The sequence below is a fragment of the Amphiprion ocellaris genome, chromosome 11 (genome assembly GCF_022539595.1).
Source record: "Amphiprion ocellaris isolate individual 3 ecotype Okinawa chromosome 11, ASM2253959v1, whole genome shotgun sequence".
Classification (NCBI taxonomy): Eukaryota; Metazoa; Chordata; class Actinopteri; family Pomacentridae; genus Amphiprion; species Amphiprion ocellaris.
In genome coordinates this window covers 21,042,194-21,061,347 of record NC_072776.1, presented here as the reverse complement: position 1 = coordinate 21,061,347, position 19,154 = coordinate 21,042,194, and the positions used below count along the sequence as shown (strand labels likewise).

The 19,154-nt window shown below is 37.9% G+C and overlaps 2 protein-coding genes and 1 long non-coding RNA gene across 4 annotated transcripts in view; 2 read left to right on the top strand and 1 right to left on the bottom strand.

The window, feature by feature from the left end:
- igfbp2b (insulin-like growth factor binding protein 2b) overlaps positions 1-5,237 on the bottom strand; it is a 28,517-nt gene extending 23,280 nt beyond the window's left edge. The window contains exon 1 of one of the 2 annotated variants that reach the window (XM_055015559.1): positions 4,512-5,237. In XM_055015559.1, the coding sequence (XP_054871534.1) occupies positions 4,512-4,872 (361 nt within the window). In that variant the 5' untranslated portion in view covers positions 4,873-5,237. The remainder of the gene's footprint in view (positions 1-4,511) is intronic. The other variant, XM_055015560.1, reaches the window with a different exon arrangement.
- Positions 4,879-11,183, top strand: LOC129350084 (uncharacterized). Its single transcript, XM_055015558.1, has 2 exons — positions 4,879-6,790; positions 6,889-11,183. The coding sequence occupies exon 2, from the start codon at positions 7,731-7,733 to the stop codon at positions 8,862-8,864; it is 1,134 nt and encodes a 377-aa protein (XP_054871533.1). The 5' UTR covers positions 4,879-6,790; positions 6,889-7,730; the 3' UTR covers positions 8,865-11,183.
- A 183-nt stretch (positions 11,184-11,366) lies between these two features.
- LOC129349992 (uncharacterized) lies at positions 11,367-13,214 on the top strand. The gene is made up of 2 exons (XR_008603177.1): positions 11,367-12,253; positions 12,979-13,214. It is a non-coding gene; the product is annotated as an uncharacterized LOC129349992 (long non-coding RNA).
- Positions 13,215-19,154: the final 5,940 nt, after the last annotated feature.

Below are 19,154 nucleotides of genomic sequence, written 5' to 3'. Positions count from 1 at the left end.
TGGCTCGACTGGTCAGATCTGTTTTTGATACAACAGAGGGACCTACACAATACTAGGCATGGGGTTTTAGTGTTGTGGCTGTATTGGTGCTCTGTAACCATAGCAATATAGAAACTGTTACTGTAGCTCAAAGTGTGGAGGGGCAGAAGCAGTAAATAACATCAACATATCAACAGGACAATAAACAAACATAATATTAAAACTAAGGGAGTGTGAAGTGCGCTCCTATGGGACTAAGCTAAAGTGGTTTATTTGAACTCTGGACTGTTTACTCGGGCTGACATGCTGTTTACTGCAGTTTAGTGAGAATATGTCCATTGGAGCTCAGTATCGCACCACATAACCACAACAGAACGCCTAAAAATGCAAGTTTCTGTTCAATTTGAAATGAGCAGCATGATGGTTATTCAAAAGCATGAATATAATCTCAGCCAACTGCAGGAAAAGACTCCAAAATGTACATTTTGATGGGTGCACAGGAGACAGATGTGGACATCTGATAACAGTTACTTATGCTTGAAAAGTCAAACTTAACAATATGAACTGAGGGCAAACCGCAGTCTCAAACTATGCACATTTCAGCTTCTCCTTTATGTGTTCTAACTGGTTTGAGCACCAAAGATGGTAAATCACATCAGAGAGCCCGGCCCATCATGCTTAGCTAAAGTTACAGTGACTGGAATTGGGTTTGTTTTCCTTACCCTCTCCCATCGAAATCTCTAAGTCTGTGGTTATGAGGAGTCAAAAAAACAAAAGATTCCTAGGGGGGGAATCACCTCTACTGTCTTCTACTGTCTGAAAATATACAAAAAAGACCAGTCTGAGTAATTGGGTTGCATCTGTTGCCATGGAGATCGTTCCATTAAAAAAACAAAGTGAGTGTCTGTAGTGTCCGTCTTTCATATTTACTGTATGTTCAAGTTTCAAAATGGAATCTGCTCCCAAGTTTTTAATAGTAAATTGGGTATTAAATTGTGTTCCTCAAGCACCATAAACAAAAGTCTCCATCACCATAAGACACTCCCAGTATGAGAGCTCTGAGGATATGTGGGTTACAGACATGTTACGGGTTCATCGGAGGGATTCTGCCTGTTTGCTCACAGATGTGGGTCTGCTACTGCCTGCCAAACGCATTGCATATGTCAACAGTCATTTTCAGGAATCAATAGTGACCCTTTGTCCCTAATAACTGTAATGTGGGAGAGCAAAGCCTGACATGTCTTTGTCCCAGCAGGATGTTGGCTTATTTATTTTGGGTAGTTACTGTGACCAAATACGTTTGATGTAGATGGTGGTTTTTCTCATATAAAAAGAGTTATGCGGTGAAAATATAGTGTTGACTCAGTACAATGTCTTATGAAACTTCTCATCTTGCTGTGTTTTAACCTCATGCTCAGGTATGATGACAGGACGACGCTGGCTGGCTGGATGATGCTGGCACACAAGTAGAAATAAATTAATTTGGCCCCCAATGAATATGGGAAAGGTCTGTATTAAATTAAAGTATGGGAGGTACTTGGCAGAGGACTTGTCTACAAAACAAGTTCATACAGACCCAACATTATCATGTTCTGACAGTTTTAGGCCGTGGCAACATTATCAAGATCAATAAATTACCACTAATAAAGTAACATACAGTAGAAACAAAGGCTGCAGTCTGACTAAGCATCAGCTGCCTCTACTCTCGAACATAGATGTTGTGTGGCAGTTTTTTAAGTAACCCTTTGGTGTTTATCCTTTTATCAATGTTACACACTTACAAGATTATAGAAAACTGATGACTATTGACTCTAATACAGTGAAGAAACTGTTCTTTGGTCTTACAAAACTTGCAAATGATTACCTACCTCTGTGTGGCCATTGGATTTATCTCTGTGTAACATCTCACCTTATCGCTCATATGTTATTTCATTTATGTCAGAACAAAAGATGCTTTGAAAAACCACAATGTTGTACTTGCATTATAACCCACAGGGCGAGGACATTTTGTCACTGGGATCTAAGGAATAGATTATTCAGAGAAGGCCGATCAGGGGCAAAACTGTTACTGAGAGAAGTAGGATTTAAATAAACAATGTAAAACATACAGGACTTCAGCTGAAGCAATTCATCCTCTAAAGTTTGTTTAATGTACACCAATGTTAAAAAGTTTGGGGTCACATAGAAATATCCTTATTTTTGAAAGAAAAGCATTTTTTTCCAATGAAGATAACATTAAATGAATCAGAAATACAGTCTAGACCAGTGTTTCTCAACTGGTGGGTCGCGACCCAAAAGTGGGTCGCGGGGCCGTTTTTGGTGGGTCGCGAGCCTTTTTCTAAAAAGAGAGAAAAATAAAGATAATCCAATTTAGTGGCGAGTCATTGTAGTTCCCCTCCGCACCCGCAGGGGGTCGTCGTGTCAGCAGCGACCGGTGAGGACACTCGTATTACTGTAGAAGAAACTGCATGTTTTCATAGCAACAGCAGCATGGCTAAACGCAAGTACGACAGCGAGTACATTAAATATGGATTTTCCTACATCGAAGACAAAGGAGTCCAAAAGCACGCATCTGAATAAACTTTTCGAGCGGTTTAGCGACTACTTCCCGATAAACAACCCGAGGACGACTGGGTGCGCGACCCGTTTGGAATAAACATGGAAAGCATCACGTTGCCTAGCAGCGATGAATGTCAGCTGGTGGCGCTATCATGTGACGGCACTCTCAGAAAGAAATTCACAGAGGTAAGCCTTTCCCAGTTCTGGTGCAACGATGTGATGAGAGAGTATCCCTCCATTGCTAGTCGAGCGGTAAAAATCCTCCTACCATTCAGCACCACATACCTCTGTGAATGTGGCTTCTCAGCTCTTGTTCAGCTGAAAACAAAATACCGAAATAAACTGAACATTGAGCATGACCTCAGAGTTGCTTTATCATGCATACAGCCAGATTTTGAGACTCTTGTAAAGGCCAAAAAGCATCCTCAGCTAAGCCATTAGAACTTCATGTAGTTCTGCAGTACTTTTATTGTGACTTGTGACTTTTGTTTATTTGTAAGTGCTTAAAAACACACTTTTCTTTCAATATTGCACACTATTTTTTTCCCCAAATATTGGCTTTCAAATATAGTTAAGCCCTTTGAAAAATGTTTTATTGTGTTTACATTTTGAGATTGATCAGAACATTAAGCATTTCTTCACTTTAATAATTTGTTGAATGCACTTCATCAGTTTTCATGTTTTGGACTCTTTTGCACATATTTCTATACATAGTTTCTCCAGCTACAACAGCAATGTTGCAGACTTGTGCAGTATTATGAGAAGCTACTGGTTTTGTTGAATTGCACTTTTTTTGTAGAAAAAAAATGCACTTTTATATATCCTGAGAACTACTTGAGGCTATTGTTCTACTTGTTTCAAAGTCCTCAGTACTTGAATTAGTATTGCTGCTTGATTTTGAGTTGTTGTGAAGTACTTGAGTTCAGGTTTAAAAGTTTTGTCTTCGAACGCTCAATCAATAAATTGTTGATTTTTGGAGAAATATTGTTTGGGTCACGACTTGTCATTTCAGTTTTATGGTGGGTCCCAGGCCCAGACCAGTTGAGAACCACTGATTTAGTCACTTTCACCATTGCATCTGATGGTCTATCAGCAACCTGTTTAACATCCTTCTCATGAGTGTGGATAAGAGTGTCATCTGCATATATCTGGATTTTTATGTCTTCTTCACACACTGATGAGAGGCCGTTTATGCACAAAGTAAAATCAAAGGACCTAAAATTGAGCGCTTTTTTTTTTTTTTTTTTACAATTCATAAAATGATTTTGAAGTGACTGATTAGTATTAGTACAGCCCAGACATTAACTTTCTAAGTTTAAACAAAAAGCCATTTTACAAGTCATCGTTGTAGGGTAGATGGCAAAACCACTACATTACTTCAATGTGAATTGTTTTACAAACAGTAAGAGTAAAATCTAATAGATTCATCTTGTTAACCCTCCCTGAGAGTGAGACTCATCAGACATGCATTCACCTTTCAATAAAGAATACAGCTACTATACAGACTTGAAACTACATGAATTCATTTCAACTTGGAAGGTGCATGCCAAAACCAATCTGAATAGTGACACTGGTTTTCTGTCACTTACTTGTTAATCACATCAATAGTATCATGTCCCCATGTGGTTCAGTTAAGCTTGTCAGAGTGATCCTAGTTTGTGAGCGAGACATGCTGCTGCCTGTGAAGGTTTCCTACACCGAAGTCTGGGATTTGGGGAAGGGTTCTATAAAATAGTGCATCTCTAATATGTACAACACTGATGCAATTAGTAGCCCAAATTTACAGCCTGTCGCAAGATTAACCCAGTGCAATTCAAACAAATCAGTAAAGTTGCATGACAGACCAAAACAATGAAGTGGAAGTACTGAAATGCATTTCAATCCTTTGCTGGAGCCAGGGGAAAATGCTTATATTACCCATTATCAATGCAGCTAAGATGTCTCTCTATTAGGAGTTTTCTTCCCAGACTTACCATTTGTTGCCTGTTGGTCTGCACCAGTTGTGACATCCATGTCCACTTTTTGTCCACATCGCCCCAAACCCTGGATGAGCTGCTGCAAAGGAAATTCCGCATCCATGTTGGGGTAGCACCTGAGGCCGCTGGAGCACCTCGGTGTGTAGACGCCGCAGAGCTCCCCCTCCATCCTGGCACACACTGGACAGCAGCCACAGCCCGGCTCCCTCACTATCTCTGTACATACTGAAGTGACTTTGGGACATGCAGCCAAATGCTCCGCTGTGCAGCTTGGACATCGGAAAGCTAATTCCCCAAGTAACATTCCAGGCACAGCAAAGCATGCAAACAGCAACCCGTACATAAAATATACGACCATTATAATGTCCTCCTGGTCTATTAGTGACTACTGAAGGTAAAAATGGCCCTTGGAAGATAACAGCATGAACCTCAGGATCCTCTGACAGTCATCTGTGTTTGGGTAAACATTCCTGGTGCCACTGACAGGGTCCTATCTGCTCTCATATTACTGGCTGACTCTAAAGCAGCAGAGCCTCAAACCAACAAAGTACACTCCTTAAATCATTGACTTTGGTTTACTTTTAAGTGCAATGAACATATTTACTGTCCCCCCTGACCCCCTGAAAAGCCCTCATAGAGACAGATACTTACAGATTTTAGATATTCTTATTTGTGCATCAGATTAATTACACCTCTAGATGATTCTGTTTCCAATATTCTACTTCAAATAGCATTGGCAGAGGTGGACCAAATGTGCTGTTCTTTGAAGTTCAGTGCAGTGCATGTAATGACAAACAGAAATGCAACAGATTCCAGTTGCACCATCTCAACACCCAAACAAAACAAAGTTCAGCTCAAAGCAAACCATGGAAAACCAGACCTTTCCTGGGGAATGTTAGAGTCAGTGCTGAGAGTATGTGATGTGGGCCCTTCATTTGTTGCACTCAGTTAAAGGTGAGACTGGGGAGCCGAAACGTCCCTCTCTTTTTCGCTCAACTATTTTGCCTAATGGTAGTAATGAATATAATATGTGGTGTTACTTGTGAATCTGGAAGTTGGCCTGTCCCTTAGCCTCTAAAAAAGTGACTGCTGACTTACCCTGTGTAGAGATAGGATTTGTTATGTCATACTGCTGACCTCACTACGGTGTTTCTTTCCTTTGTTTCATTTTTGTCGTTTCACCTTTGTGTTCTTTCACTCCACAATTGGAAAATACCACATGGGAAATTCATTCTATTTCAACGTAAACCCAAAATTAATCAGATTTTTTGAGGATTTAGAAACAGTTCAAAACACAGGAAGATCCGATATATCAAATATTCTGCACTACTTCTAGATCAACAATCTAATTTAAGCAAATTAGTGGCATATACCATTATAAAATGACACTTGATTTGATCTTTTCAAAGAGGCCTCTTTGGCTAAATCTATCTGCAGGCATTGCTGATTGTTCTACGTTGCTCACTGAGGGACACTGTGAGAAAACATGCCATCAGAACCAGGTGAACGTGTCAGAATTAACTGTGTTATTCTGAACAAAGGGGGTGTTTCCCAGTATCAAATCGAATGCAAAACTGAGCATGCGTCAAAGCTGAGCTGCTCGGGGTAACGCCAAGCTCAACACAAAACGCGAAAATATTGTGGTAGCAGAGAGTATTTATGTGCTGTAACCACGGCCACTCGAGTACGAAAGGGGTTTAAATTTGGAGCGTTATTTGTGATATGCCTCCAAAGAGAACAAAGCCTCAAACAAAGCAAAGTGGACTAGACCTCGCTGAACAGGTGCGTGTGATTGACATGGCTGGCACCAATATCAGCTCAGCGGACCTATCTGCGTTGATCAGAACCATTTTAAGAGAAGAAATAAGCTCAGCGATCGAGAAACTTCAGCCGCAACTTGATGCTGTGAAGAAAGATATTTCTACGTGTCATAATAAGGTTGCTGCTTTAGAGGAATGTATGAATGCCATAGAAGGCCGGATGGCCGCGCTGGAGGAATCAGACGCTAGTTTGCGTAAAGAGAACAAGGAACTTCGCGAAAGAGCCGAATGGAGAATCACAGTCGGAAACATAACATCCGAATCCTCGGCTTGACACCAGGTGCTGAGAAGGGAAATCCGACTGGTTATGTGTCTGCTTTGCTGAATGAACTATTCTGGGATAAACTCCAGCATGCGCCTGAGGTGGACAATGCGCACCGCGTCGGACCTGTGGCCAAATCTGGGCAGCGCGCAATGATCGTACGGATGCACAGGCTGGCTACTGGAGAAGAGATTGTAAGTATTGCGAAGAGCGAAAAAGTATTGAACATCCGTGGAATGAAGTTGCGCATCTTTGCTGATTTGACTGCAGACGTTCACTGATCATCTTGCAGCGGAGGCATTCTACAAGAGTGTGATTGAACCGGACATACCCAACCAAGGAGATGAACATTGATGATTAAGGTATGAATTTTTGCACTTGGCTGTAGCCTGTTAATAAAAGACTGCTTTCTGAGTTTCAAATACAGTCTTAAGTGCTTGTGGGAATCTTGGTTCAGACTGTTAAATGTGATGGACAACTTAGAAGAACATGATTGGCATGGATTGTGAATCTGAGACCACAGATTAATAAAAATTAGGGTTGGGATAGCCTTACATAACATGGGTTGTCGCAGACAAATGTTGGCAAAATGGATGTGTAGGTGTGGAAATGCGTGTGAGTTATTGTCCTTATATGTCTGTCTTTCTTATGTTTTATTTTGTTTATTTTGTCAAATCGATAGCTCTTTAACTGATATTTTGTTGCGTAAGAAGTACTACTTGAGTTTAATATGTTATGGTGATAGATAAAACGTTATTGAGTAAAGGATTAAAAATAGCTCATTTGAATATTTGTAGGTTACGAAATAAAATTCAAGACATTACAGTGATTTTAAGGAACTATAATTTGCATATTTGGGCATTATCTGAAACACATTTGGATGCAACAATAGACAACTCCCGTTTGGATATAGATGGATACCTTTTATATAGATATGATTGAAATATAGACAGGGGTGGAGTGGCATTTTATGTTCAGGATCAAATACCTATTAGAGTTTGACATGACCTTGGTTGCCCTGGAGTTGAAGCACTTTGGTTGGAACTGCACTTATTATACATTAAGCCAATAATTATTGGCTGTTGTTACAGGCCACCCAGTGCCCCAATAGTCTGTTTAGATCAAATCTGTTATATGTTGGGTAAAGTCTGTGACCTAAATAAAGAGATCTACTTTTTAGGTGGTTTAAACATTGATTGGGGCTTGAATAATTGCTCATTAAAGAATAAGCTATGTTTCATAACTAACACTTGTAATCTGTCACAAGTTGTTACAAAACCAACCAGAGTAAGTTATAGATCTGACGGAACAAAATCAGCTAAATGTATAGATTTGCTTTTTACAAATGCAAGGGATTTGTGCTCAAATGCAATTTCAAATTGTGTGGGTGCTAGTGATCATAATTTAATTGCTATTAATAGAAAAACAAAAGTCCCCAAATCCGGTCAGAAAATAGTCATCAAACGGATCTTTAAATACTTTGATGAAGAGAGTTATTGTGCTGATGTCAGAAGGGTTGATTGGTCACAAGTAATGCTGGAAGAAGACCCTGACACAGCCTTGGAGGTTTTTACAAACCTAATAATGCCAATTATAGATAAGCATGCACCACTAAAACGAATGACAGTGAGAAATATTGCTTGTCCATGGGTAGATGCTCAACTGAAAGAATATTTTAAACAGCGAGATGGACTAAAAGCTGAGGCTATTTTATCAGGTGATATTATAATATGGGAGAGGTACAAGCAATTGAGGAATTACATCACAAAATTAAATAGAGCAAAAAAGAGGGCTTATTATGAAAACAAGTTTAGGGAAGTAAAATCAGACAGTAAAAAAACATGGAATACATTAAATGAAGTTACTGGAAGAAAATCTAAATGTGTGCCATCATTTTTAGAATTAGAGCATTCTTTTTTGACTAGACCTGCAGATATCGCAAAATATTTAAGTGAGTATTTTAAAAACAAAGTAGATAATTTAAAGAAGAACACGATTTTAAACCCAAAAAGTAATTTAGGGTATAGTATGATTAAAAATAATATTCTGAAAAATAAATCATGCTCATTTAGTTTTGATAGAGTGAGTGTAACTGTAGTAAATAATGCGTTAAAATTAATGAAAGTAAAACCTGCAGGTATGGATGAACTTGATGTAAGGTTACTGAAATTAGTGTCGGATGTTATTTCAATTCCGGTGTGTCACATCATAAATACAAGTTTACTAAAATGTAAGTGTCCAGTTAAATGGAAAGTTGCCTCTCCCTAAAAACAGTAAAGAATCCTTTTCTGGGAAAAACAGCAGACCAGTTCGTATCTTGCCCGTTTTGAGTAAAATAATGGAGAAAATAGTATATGACCAAATCAATTTATACTTTTGTAAAAATGGACTGAATTCTTCATCGCAGCATGCTTATAAGAACGGGCACTCCACAACAACAGCCTTGGCTCAGATCACTGATGATTGGATGAATTATATTGAGGACAAAAAATTTGTTGGAACTGTATTATTAGATATGAGTGCAGCGTTTGATTTACTGGATCATGATTTACTGTTGGAAAAATTAAAAGCTTACGGGTTCCAAAACTCTGCTATTCAATGGGTTAAAATTTACCTTAGCAATAGACAGTTTACTGTTTTTTTTTTTTCAATGGCAGCTATTCTGAGTCAAAGAGCCTTTCTTGTGGAGTGCCACAAGGAAGCTGTCTTGGTCCGCTGCTGTTTTCCATTTTTACAAATGAGTTACCTCTCATCTTGGAGAATGCCACCATTGTTTTGTACGCAGGTGATTTGATTATTTATGTGTCCGATCATAACTTGGTGAACTTGAATACCAGACTGAATGAGGAGTTAAAAGTAATAGAGGATTGGATCAATGAAAATAGGTTGGTAATTAATGCCGAAAAAACTAAATGTTTGTTAATAGGATCACCCCATCTGTTAAAAGATTCTCCTGTGCTGAATGTGTCTATTGGAGGCTCAGTCATTGAACAAGTTGTTGAAGCTAAGCTTTTAGGTGTTAAGGTGGATAATATGCTCCCGTGGAATAATCAGATCACATATATATATTGAATAAATTTGGTAAAAGTTTGGCTATGGTTCGCCGTTGCAGTAAATGCATACCACGTAGTGTGAGGAAAACATTAGTTGAATCAATAGTTTTGTGCCATTTAGACTATTGTTCTATTATTTGGTCAGCCACAACAGAATCAAACTTTAATAAATTACAGGTGGCACAAAATAAAGCTGCTGGGCTTGTTCTGAGCTGTTCTTTCAGAACAAGCATTGAGGAGATGCATCATCGATTGGCATTGGCTGCATGTAAAAAGAAGAGTACATTATTCCCTTATAAAGTTTATTAGAAAAATTATGATCACAAAAGCCCCAGAAATACTTTGTAATAAACTCACTTTTTTCAGGGATGTCCACCGGCATTCAACACGTCAAGCAGATGAGGGGCGTTTTTTGCTACCTGCCTGTAGAACCAATCAGTCACAGAGGATGGTGCGCTACAGGGCAATGGTGGCATGGAACTCACTACCACAGTTCTTGAACTTACAGTTGTATGCGACCACCTTTTGCAAAAGGTTGAGATTATTTCTACTGACTCAAGAATAACCAGAAAATGGGTATTTAGATTATGTAATTAAATGCTAAATTAGCTATTTTTGCTTGTTATTGTTTGAATAAGCATGTCTATAAGACCTGAATTTTTACGTGTTAAGTAGAGCTACCTGAGATTTCTTTGTTTTGTCATTTTAGTGTGTGAATTATTTAATTTTTCTTTTATTGTTGTTTTGTTATTGTTTTGTTATTGTCTTTGTCAAAGCATGTAATGTCTGGTTGTATGTGCATCCTGTTTTTGTCTGCCTGTCATGGCGCAACTGTGTTTGTGTGGAGAAGTTTAGACCCCAGGAAGAATAGCTTCTGTCTGTATGGTAGCTAATGGGGATCTAAGTAAATAAACAATAAACAATCAAATCATAGCTGGACTGTCAGTTTCCAAGGTACTAGTACTCTCCACTTTGAAACACTTTGTGGAAGCTGGAGCAGTTGTATCCAAAGCAGAATCAGGCAGACAAAAAGTGAACACACCATCAGAAGATCAATAAATAAACTTTTTTGAAGATGCAGAATTTAGTAAATGAAGAGCATGCCTCCAATCAGCAAAAGTCTTTTCAAAAGAAAATTGTCTACTAAAGTCTCAGAGAACAAGTAGAATCCGCAAAACTCTTCCTGGGAGGTTAAAACAAGGACAATAACTTGGACCGAGCTAAGACTTAACAGCGTTTCACAGTAGGTGATGGAAAAAAAACTCCTATTTATTGATGAATCCCAGTTATAGATCGGTGGCAGGAGACCAGCAGGAGAGAGAGTGATATCACAGTGGATCAGACCCACAGTGAAACATGCTGCTGAGAATATTCAGTCTGGGGGTGTACTGGACACCTGCAGAGACTCAACTCCACCCTGACTAAGGAGAAGCAGCTCTCCATTCTGCTTCATTGTCTGGTTTGCAACTTGGTGGAGAAGGATTCATACTGCAGCAGGAGAATGAGACAAACCCTGTTGTGACCTAAAGACCAAAGATGATCAAGGACAGCTGACTGTCATGTGGGGTGGGGGTGGGGGGTGGGGGGAGTCTATTCCAGCTGATTTAGGGTGAAGGCAGGGAACACCCTTGACAGGTCACCAGTCTATCACAGGGCCATATGTACAGACAAACAATCACACTCGCGTTCACACTTATGGACAATTTAGAGTCGCTAATTGACCTCTGCATGTTGTTAGACTGTGGAGTGCCCAGAGAAAACCCATGGATTCACAGAGAAAACATGCAAACTCCATGCAGAAAGATCCCGGTAAGGCCATGACGTGAACCGGGGATCTTCTAGCTGCAAGGTGAAAGTGCTAACCACCAAGACACTGTGCAGCCCCTGTAATAATAATAATAATTCCTTGCCAGGAATCCCCCCTAAATGCATTGCAATTTCTACCAAATGACAGACATTACCCACATGTAAATGTGTGCAACAGCTAAGGGATCACAGCTGACTGCGTTAAACTTTAATAAAGTGCTTTGTAGAGGAATAGCCTCATTCCAGACTCCTGAATATGCTCTGGAGTTCCAAAACATCTGGTGCTCTGCTCTTTGACACTTGTTTCTGTTGGTTGAGGAAACAATTGGCTATCCAGAATTTTGAAGGACAGTAGGAAATGGGACGCATTTGGAAAAAATTCAAAGTCATCCTCGTGGTGGTAAAAATTTGTCAGCGCAGGGTTTTTTTAAACAGCTGTTAAGAAAGTTGTCTTGTGAACAAATAGAGTTGTACACTTGTGATACTGTTTAAAGCTTTGGTTGTGCAGCTCCAACAGTAACATTGCTTTTGCAAATACAAGAGAAAGAATAAATATGCGTAACTCCAACTATGATGCCACTTGTTAGCTGACAGTCCTCAGGGAACACTGTAACTTGTTCATTTGCAGAGAAGGACACCTACTCTGCATGTGTTTGTGATATCAGTGTGACAGGTGAAACAGCCCATAAGGTACGTGACCATGGAACACTGGTGCATGTGGGAGGATTCGAATCATTAAAGACTTCATCATGCTGTGCTTTACCTCAAAATGGAGACTGCAGTCGAAGTGCATATGAGGTAAAGTTTACCACCCACTGCCATCTGACTCATTATATGTGTTCAGTAATGTGTGTCCTGATCTGTTCCGATCTTCTGGAAACTTTATGCACTACCTAGTGTCCTCAAAGCACCCACCATGAAAAGCAAACTTTCATGGAATGTACACAACTACCGCCATGAACGCTGGCTCAGACAGCTATTGAAGGTGAGAGAGTAAACATGGCTCTAGATGTACAGGTGGAATAGCAAAAAGTTTACTGCAGTACAAAGTCACGCATTGCCTGTCATAAGGAAAAGCTTAATGAGTTCTCTACCAGATAAAAGAAAAAAGAAAAGACTTTGGAAAACAGGTGGAGTATTTAATCAACCACTAAGCAATTTTCTTTTAATTAGACCAAATGATTCATAGTCTTAATCAATTATAGTGTAGCATATAGTTCATTTGTAGACATGCATAAATAGCATGAAGGTATTTTTATATGTAAAAATGGGTGTCAGGCAATAGCCTTGTTGAACCTGTCATAGGTAATTCAAGCTATTTTAGTTTCCCAGCAAAACATTGCTTTATAACAAGATGATTATTGTTAAACATTTCACCTGTCAGTGGTTTTAATGTTGAGGGTTTTATTTTAATTCAGGTCAATTCAATTCAGTTTTATTTATATAGCACCAATTCCAATTCAGATTGTCTCAAGACACTGGGACCCATATGGCCTGATTTTAACTAACTCTTCTTCTCATAGGTTGATACAACAGCTTCCAACCTTGGAGGAAGAACCTGATGGCATGTGGCAGATATGATCAGTCTGAGTCAGTCATGGTGAAAGACTTTGCCGTGGCAGAGACTAACTGGTCGACTGTGGGCTCTGAAAAACCAAGGACCAAAGGCTCCATTTTCAATGCAACAAGCTGTTTCTCGTTGCTAATACATGTAGTTTGTATTGCATCATTCCTTTAGTAAATGCTATTTTAATATTTCTCTGCTCTAAGGTTAAAGTAAATGATATTAGCATTCAGCACAGCCAACTATGTGTGTAGGAAACTCACAAGTGCTATGCAAGGAAGCTTTATCATCAGTATTTCATCCCCACACATGAACTTGCCATCACAGTGGATTTACATATTGTAACACAATTAAAATTCCAAAATAATACAACTTAAGCAAAAACAAGAGTGTACATACACTACTGTTCAAAAGTTTGAGGTCACCCAACAATTTCAGGCTTTCCATAAGAACTCACACAGTTATTCATGTGCGAACAACTGCACAAGGGTTTTCTAATCATCAATTAGCCTTCAACACCATTAGTTAACACAATGTAGCATTAGAACACAGGAGTGATGGTTGCTGGAAATGGGCCTCTGTACCTCTATGGAGATATTCCATTAAAATCAGCCATTTTTAGCTTGAATAGTCATTTACCACATTAACAATGTCTAGACTGGATTTCTGATGGATTTAATGTTATCTTCACTGAAAAAACTGCTTTTCTTCCAAAAAAAAAAACATTTAAAATAATGGCACCACTAGTGCTAGTAGCATAAGTTTTAAGTACACAGCACTGTACTAAACCATGGTTCTTTAAGTTTATGGTGCCTAGCAACGGCATACCACAACAAGGTCCTGCAGGCTGATGGTATTATTGGCAGGACAGGTACGGCATTCGCTACTGAGTGTTTTGGGTTAAACTAATACAGCCCTCCCAAACACAACAAGTCATACAGTACATAGATTTTGGTCTCTTTCTTTTACTACTTGTACAGAGTGAATGTCTCATGGAGTTTGTTTGGAAAAAGAATATAATTAAAAGCGATATTTTTATTTAATATTTCATTTTGCTCCATTAAGTGAAACAGAAAAGTGAGGATTATATGATTTTACTGTCAGTACTAATGAGGAGCACAAGAGCATGAATGATGGTTACGTAGTGACATATGATGTAATGAAGGATTAACACAGTCATATGATGAAGCGTGTGTTTCACCTCTTGGAGACCGCGCACTAACAGGAAACTTCTCGCCTATTACATGAGGAAGATATTTCCTCTTCTTTGATTGACCCTCGGATGCACGCTAGGGTTTCCAGCCCTGCAGTGCAGCTCCAGCATGATGTCAGTGTAGCTTAGAGTGTAACATGCTTTAACTTAGCAGGTTTGGGTGCATGAAGTAATGTCTGTCAGGCCCATCTATCCTCACTTTGCCTGATTCTGCCACTTGCATAAGGTTTCTGGATTGGAAAAAAAAAAAAAAGCTTTGCTGTAGGACCAGTGGGGGAGAATGAAACGTGACTGACCTGCTAACAAGTCTCACTGTTAATGGTCAAATGCAAGAGATAAGACCTGGTTGAATGAAACTAAAGTCTCTCAATGCCTTGTTTGAGAAATTAACACTTTATGCATTATTACTAGATTAAGAGTAAAGCATATTATGAGATTCAAATTAACATTGTGAACAAACATTAGTTATAAAATAGCTTTAGCCACGACGTGTACTTTTTTTTTTGCACCCCTGATAAGTCGTGTAAAAAGGTTTTGTGGCAAACATAATGCATGTGATTACTTTGAAACCATTAGTTTGCATGGTGATGACATTTCCAACTTTGTGGTCTAAACTCCACTGTGGAGTGGAAGAAATCCACCTCACTGGCATTTTAAGGCACTTGCAATTTCCTCCCCACCCACATATGCAGCTGCATGGTGGTGTGGAAGACACTTATTCCACTGAAAGACTGGCCTATCACAAAACATTTCATTCTCAGACTCTAAGAGGCTGGTAAGGCAGGCTTTTCATTGGACATACACAGTGTAGAGAGTCTCTCTTGCATTGGTTGAAATTGAAACTTTTCTGTGTTATCTACGTGTACAGGGTCAGGCAGCCAAGGTGCCAGTCAATGTTCCCTGTAATTTTTCCAGAGTCTGAGCAAACACACAAACTCCCTGAGCGTCCCTTGGACCACTGTGAGCAACATCAGACGTGTGCACTGTGGTCACACCAGCATCACATCCATTCAAGTTACATGGTTCATTAAAAGAATCAAATTACAGCATTTACATTTCTGTTAAAACACTTTGTCAACAGGAGCCAGTTGAAGGCTGCAGTGATTTTAGTGACACTACAATGTATAAGAGTGAAGTTATTGAATATTTGTCTCTCTTTACTGTTGCAGTGGTTTTGCAAATTGCAGACGGACCCTGTTCACTCCATAGACACCAATGTTATTCCTGTAGCTTGAAAGACAGCTACTTTTGATAAAACTGGGCTTGTAGCACATTGTCTGCCTTGCAACAATGGGAAAGAGGCACCGTTTATGTTTTGACAACCTATATCTAACGAGTTATTGATGCTGGAAGTCCAAATCTGTGAATATCTTTCCAACTTTACTGAACTTGGGGCCACTACCACCTAAGGAGTGATATATTTAATTTTGAAAAAAGCATTTAGCCATACTTAAAGCTTTAAGTGCTTTATTAACACGGAACTAAAAATTTTGTATTGTTTTATTATCACAGGTTCTGTCTGAAAAGAGGTGGCATCATTTTAAACTGTGAAATCAAACTAACAAAATGTAATGACCAACCAGTGAGCAATACTGGATTCTGCAAAAACATAAACAACTTTTTAAAAAAAATCTAAATCTTATCTTAACACAGTTAATGTATTAACTTATTTTTGTGTGTATGCATGTATTTATTGATTTATTTAGTACTGTTAACATATCAGAGTTCTGAGAGAGTTTTTCTTAAAATAGGCAAAGGCCATTTATTGATTACATATAGGCTGTTAAATGTTTATTAAAAACTAAAAAGCATTTAAAAAAACAACTTAGGCATTTATTGAGTCACTAAAATACTGTAGAGTACAGACCACATCAGCATGATTATAAGCATCCTCTGGTAAATTAACAACCAGATACTGATGTCTCTCACCATATGGACTTCAGGAGATGACTGGGGGATGATAAACTGTGACCTACTGGTTGGGTTCTCTCTGTTCTCATGTTTCTTACATGTTTGTCCCCTGACAGCCGGGTCCTAATGTTTTTTGAGCAACACACCATACCATACTATGACGTTTTTACAATGATGGTTCTACTATGGAACCAGTTTGACATGTTCAGGTGTTCTTTGTGTGAAAACTCAGAGATTTCAGGGATCAGAAGGTGGTTTTCAACTTTCTTTGTTAACTTTCTGCTTCAACTTTAAATTAAATTACCTTCACTAAGCCAGCCCTCTGGACTTCCAGGAAGCTGTGTTCCTATTGGCTGTCCAGGTGGCTGCTTGGTGTTATCAGGAACACCTGAGCAACTCAGTGTCTTCCTGCTTTATTTAGCAGCAGACAAACATTTCCTCTGTTTCTCTTCACCACTGAACCGGGTTTAGCTCCATTGCTTTAGTTTGTTCTTTAGGCGTTGGCTTGCAGCTTCCAGCAGTAAAATCGTCTTTAATGTGTTTCTTGGTGTGTTTTAGGGCTTTGTACTGGATAGTTGTCTTGGTAAAGGTGGTTCTTTAGCCACAGTTAGCACATGGTGCTAATGTGTGCAGTGATTAGTGGATTTGGTACAGCTGAGTTGTGTCTTTATCTTGGCTGTAGTGAGTCTTTAGAGGTTTTTGGTCAGACACATTCTGTATTCTTGTTTGTGAACCAGTGTTGGTTGTCCAGAAGGTAAGAGTTCCTGTCCTGATTCTCTGTTCTCAGAGGTTCTCTGGTAGGCTGCAGGAGACTTTAGCGTTTGGGTTGTGCTAGTTTGGTTTTTGTACGGTTTCATTTGGACAACTATCTTGAGGCCCCTCCATGTGGTTTAGTGAGGTTTTCTGCAACAGTTCTACAAAGCAACCTGCAGCAGAAGAGACTTTGAGAGTTTTTAGGAAGTTCTGGAGCCCCGACTTTAGAGCAGCAGAAACATTTGTCAGTAGTTTGAGCAGGAGAAGGTGAGCTTCAGAGTAGAAATGAGACAGAAACCTTCTTGACCCGTGTGGTGAGGTCCTGTACCAAGAGTTTGAGCAGGTTGTGAAGAGTCTGTAGTTCTTTGGTCTGAAAGCACAAGAAGAGTCGACTCATTAAAGGAGAAAACAGGAGATATTGTTGGTTCTTCTGTCACTCTGCAGTTTCCTTAGACTGAATATCAAGTTTAAATTTTAAATGATTTCCCATGTGAGCCCAAGAAGACTTCAATAAACTCCCTCCATCCCCTGGACACAACATATTTTATTACCATGTTAAATCTTTTTTTTAAATGTTTGAGTTTTAATCATAGTTTTAGCATAGTTTTTTCTCTTTGCTTGTTTAGTTTTGTCATCTGTGCAAAAGGTGCTAAACAAATAAAGTTGAATTGATAAACTGAATAATTGACTAACTCATGATTGTGACAACAGAAGTATTTTCATTGTGGTTTAAGGGTTTATTTCATTTTTAAGGTTGGGGTTAAAATCTTGACAGAAAAAGAAGATTAAAGAAATAATCTACATAACAAAAAGCAATTAAAGGAAAAAAATTAATACAATAAAACTTTAAAAAAAATTTATTATTAAAAAGATTTAAGAAATTTAAGATGTAATTTTCTAATTAAGCAGTTAAATTTTTTATTAAATGTTTTGTCTTTTTAAAGGTGTAATAATCTAATTAAATGTTTTGCATTTTTAAAAATGTTTAATGTTCTTCTTGTTTAATTGTATTTTTTAAATGTTTAATTATGGAAAATATTTTATCTAATTTTTAATATTTGTATTTTAAAAATTTTGTTTAATTTCATAATGACATGTATTGTATCTTGTTGAATTATCTAATTCAATATTTTGTCTGTTTAATATAATTTAATTGTATTTAATGTTTAACTCTATTAAACAGACAAAATATTGAATTAGATAATTCAACAAGATACAATACGTCATTATGAAATTAAACAAAATTTTTAAAATACAAATATTAAAAGTTACAGATAAAATATTTTCCATAATTAAACATTTAAAAAATACAATTAAACAAGAAGAATATTAAACATTTTAAAAAATGCAAAACATTTAATTAGATTATTAAACCTTTAAAAAGACAAAACATTTAATTAAAACATGTAATGTTTAATTAGAAAATTACATCTTAAAGACAATAAAACTTCAAATAGGAATTAAACAGAAAATACAATGAAGCATTTAAAAAGAAAATTAAACATTAAAAGGTGGTAAAACATTTAAAAAGAAAAACCTTAAAGATCTAATCGAAACATTAAATATTGGGAAAGGAAAAAAAAACTCAAAGAAGCCGATAAAATATTTGAAAAAACAATTAAACATTAAAAAGACAAAACATTTGAAAAAACAAACATTAAAAAGACAAACATTTGGAAATCAAATCAGACATTAGAAACAAATAAAAGGAGAAAAGAGCAAAACTAAACATTTAAGAAGAATCAAACTAAAGACAAAACATTTGAAAAGACACCAGTTAGACTTTAGAAGATCAAATTAAACAGAAGAGTCAATAAAACGATCAAAAAGAGCAATAACAGATAAAGGTCTTAAAGCGTTTTCTAGTCTGAAATGAAAACATCAAGTTGTTTCTTCAAACATTTCCTCTTTCTATGTTCTTGGTTTGATTGTGGATAGATTTACTAAGAACTCATTTCAGAAAACTGCTTTCCAGATAAAGTCTACTAGTAGTTGAACGCATGGATCAAACTAATGTTACCTTCTGATCTCCACAAACTTTACTGTTCAGTGAAGAGAATCAAAGTTTGTTCAGGATTTCTAAAATACCCACAGGTGAAGGTCTGAGAAGAACTCAGATGGACGGTCTAAATGTGAAATCAAGACTCACGGTCACAAGTTTTAAGGCTTCTGTTAACCAGAAAGTTCAAACTAACAGAGAAGTACTGAGAAACTTTTAAGATTTCAGTCCTCAGACTGTGGAAAGGTTCAAACTAACA

What these genes read in the sequence shown, in the direction of transcription:
- LOC129350084 (XM_055015558.1), top strand. Translation starts at nt 7,731, where the DNA reads ATGTTGGGTAAAGTCTGTGACCTAAATAAAGAGATCTACTTTTTAGGT.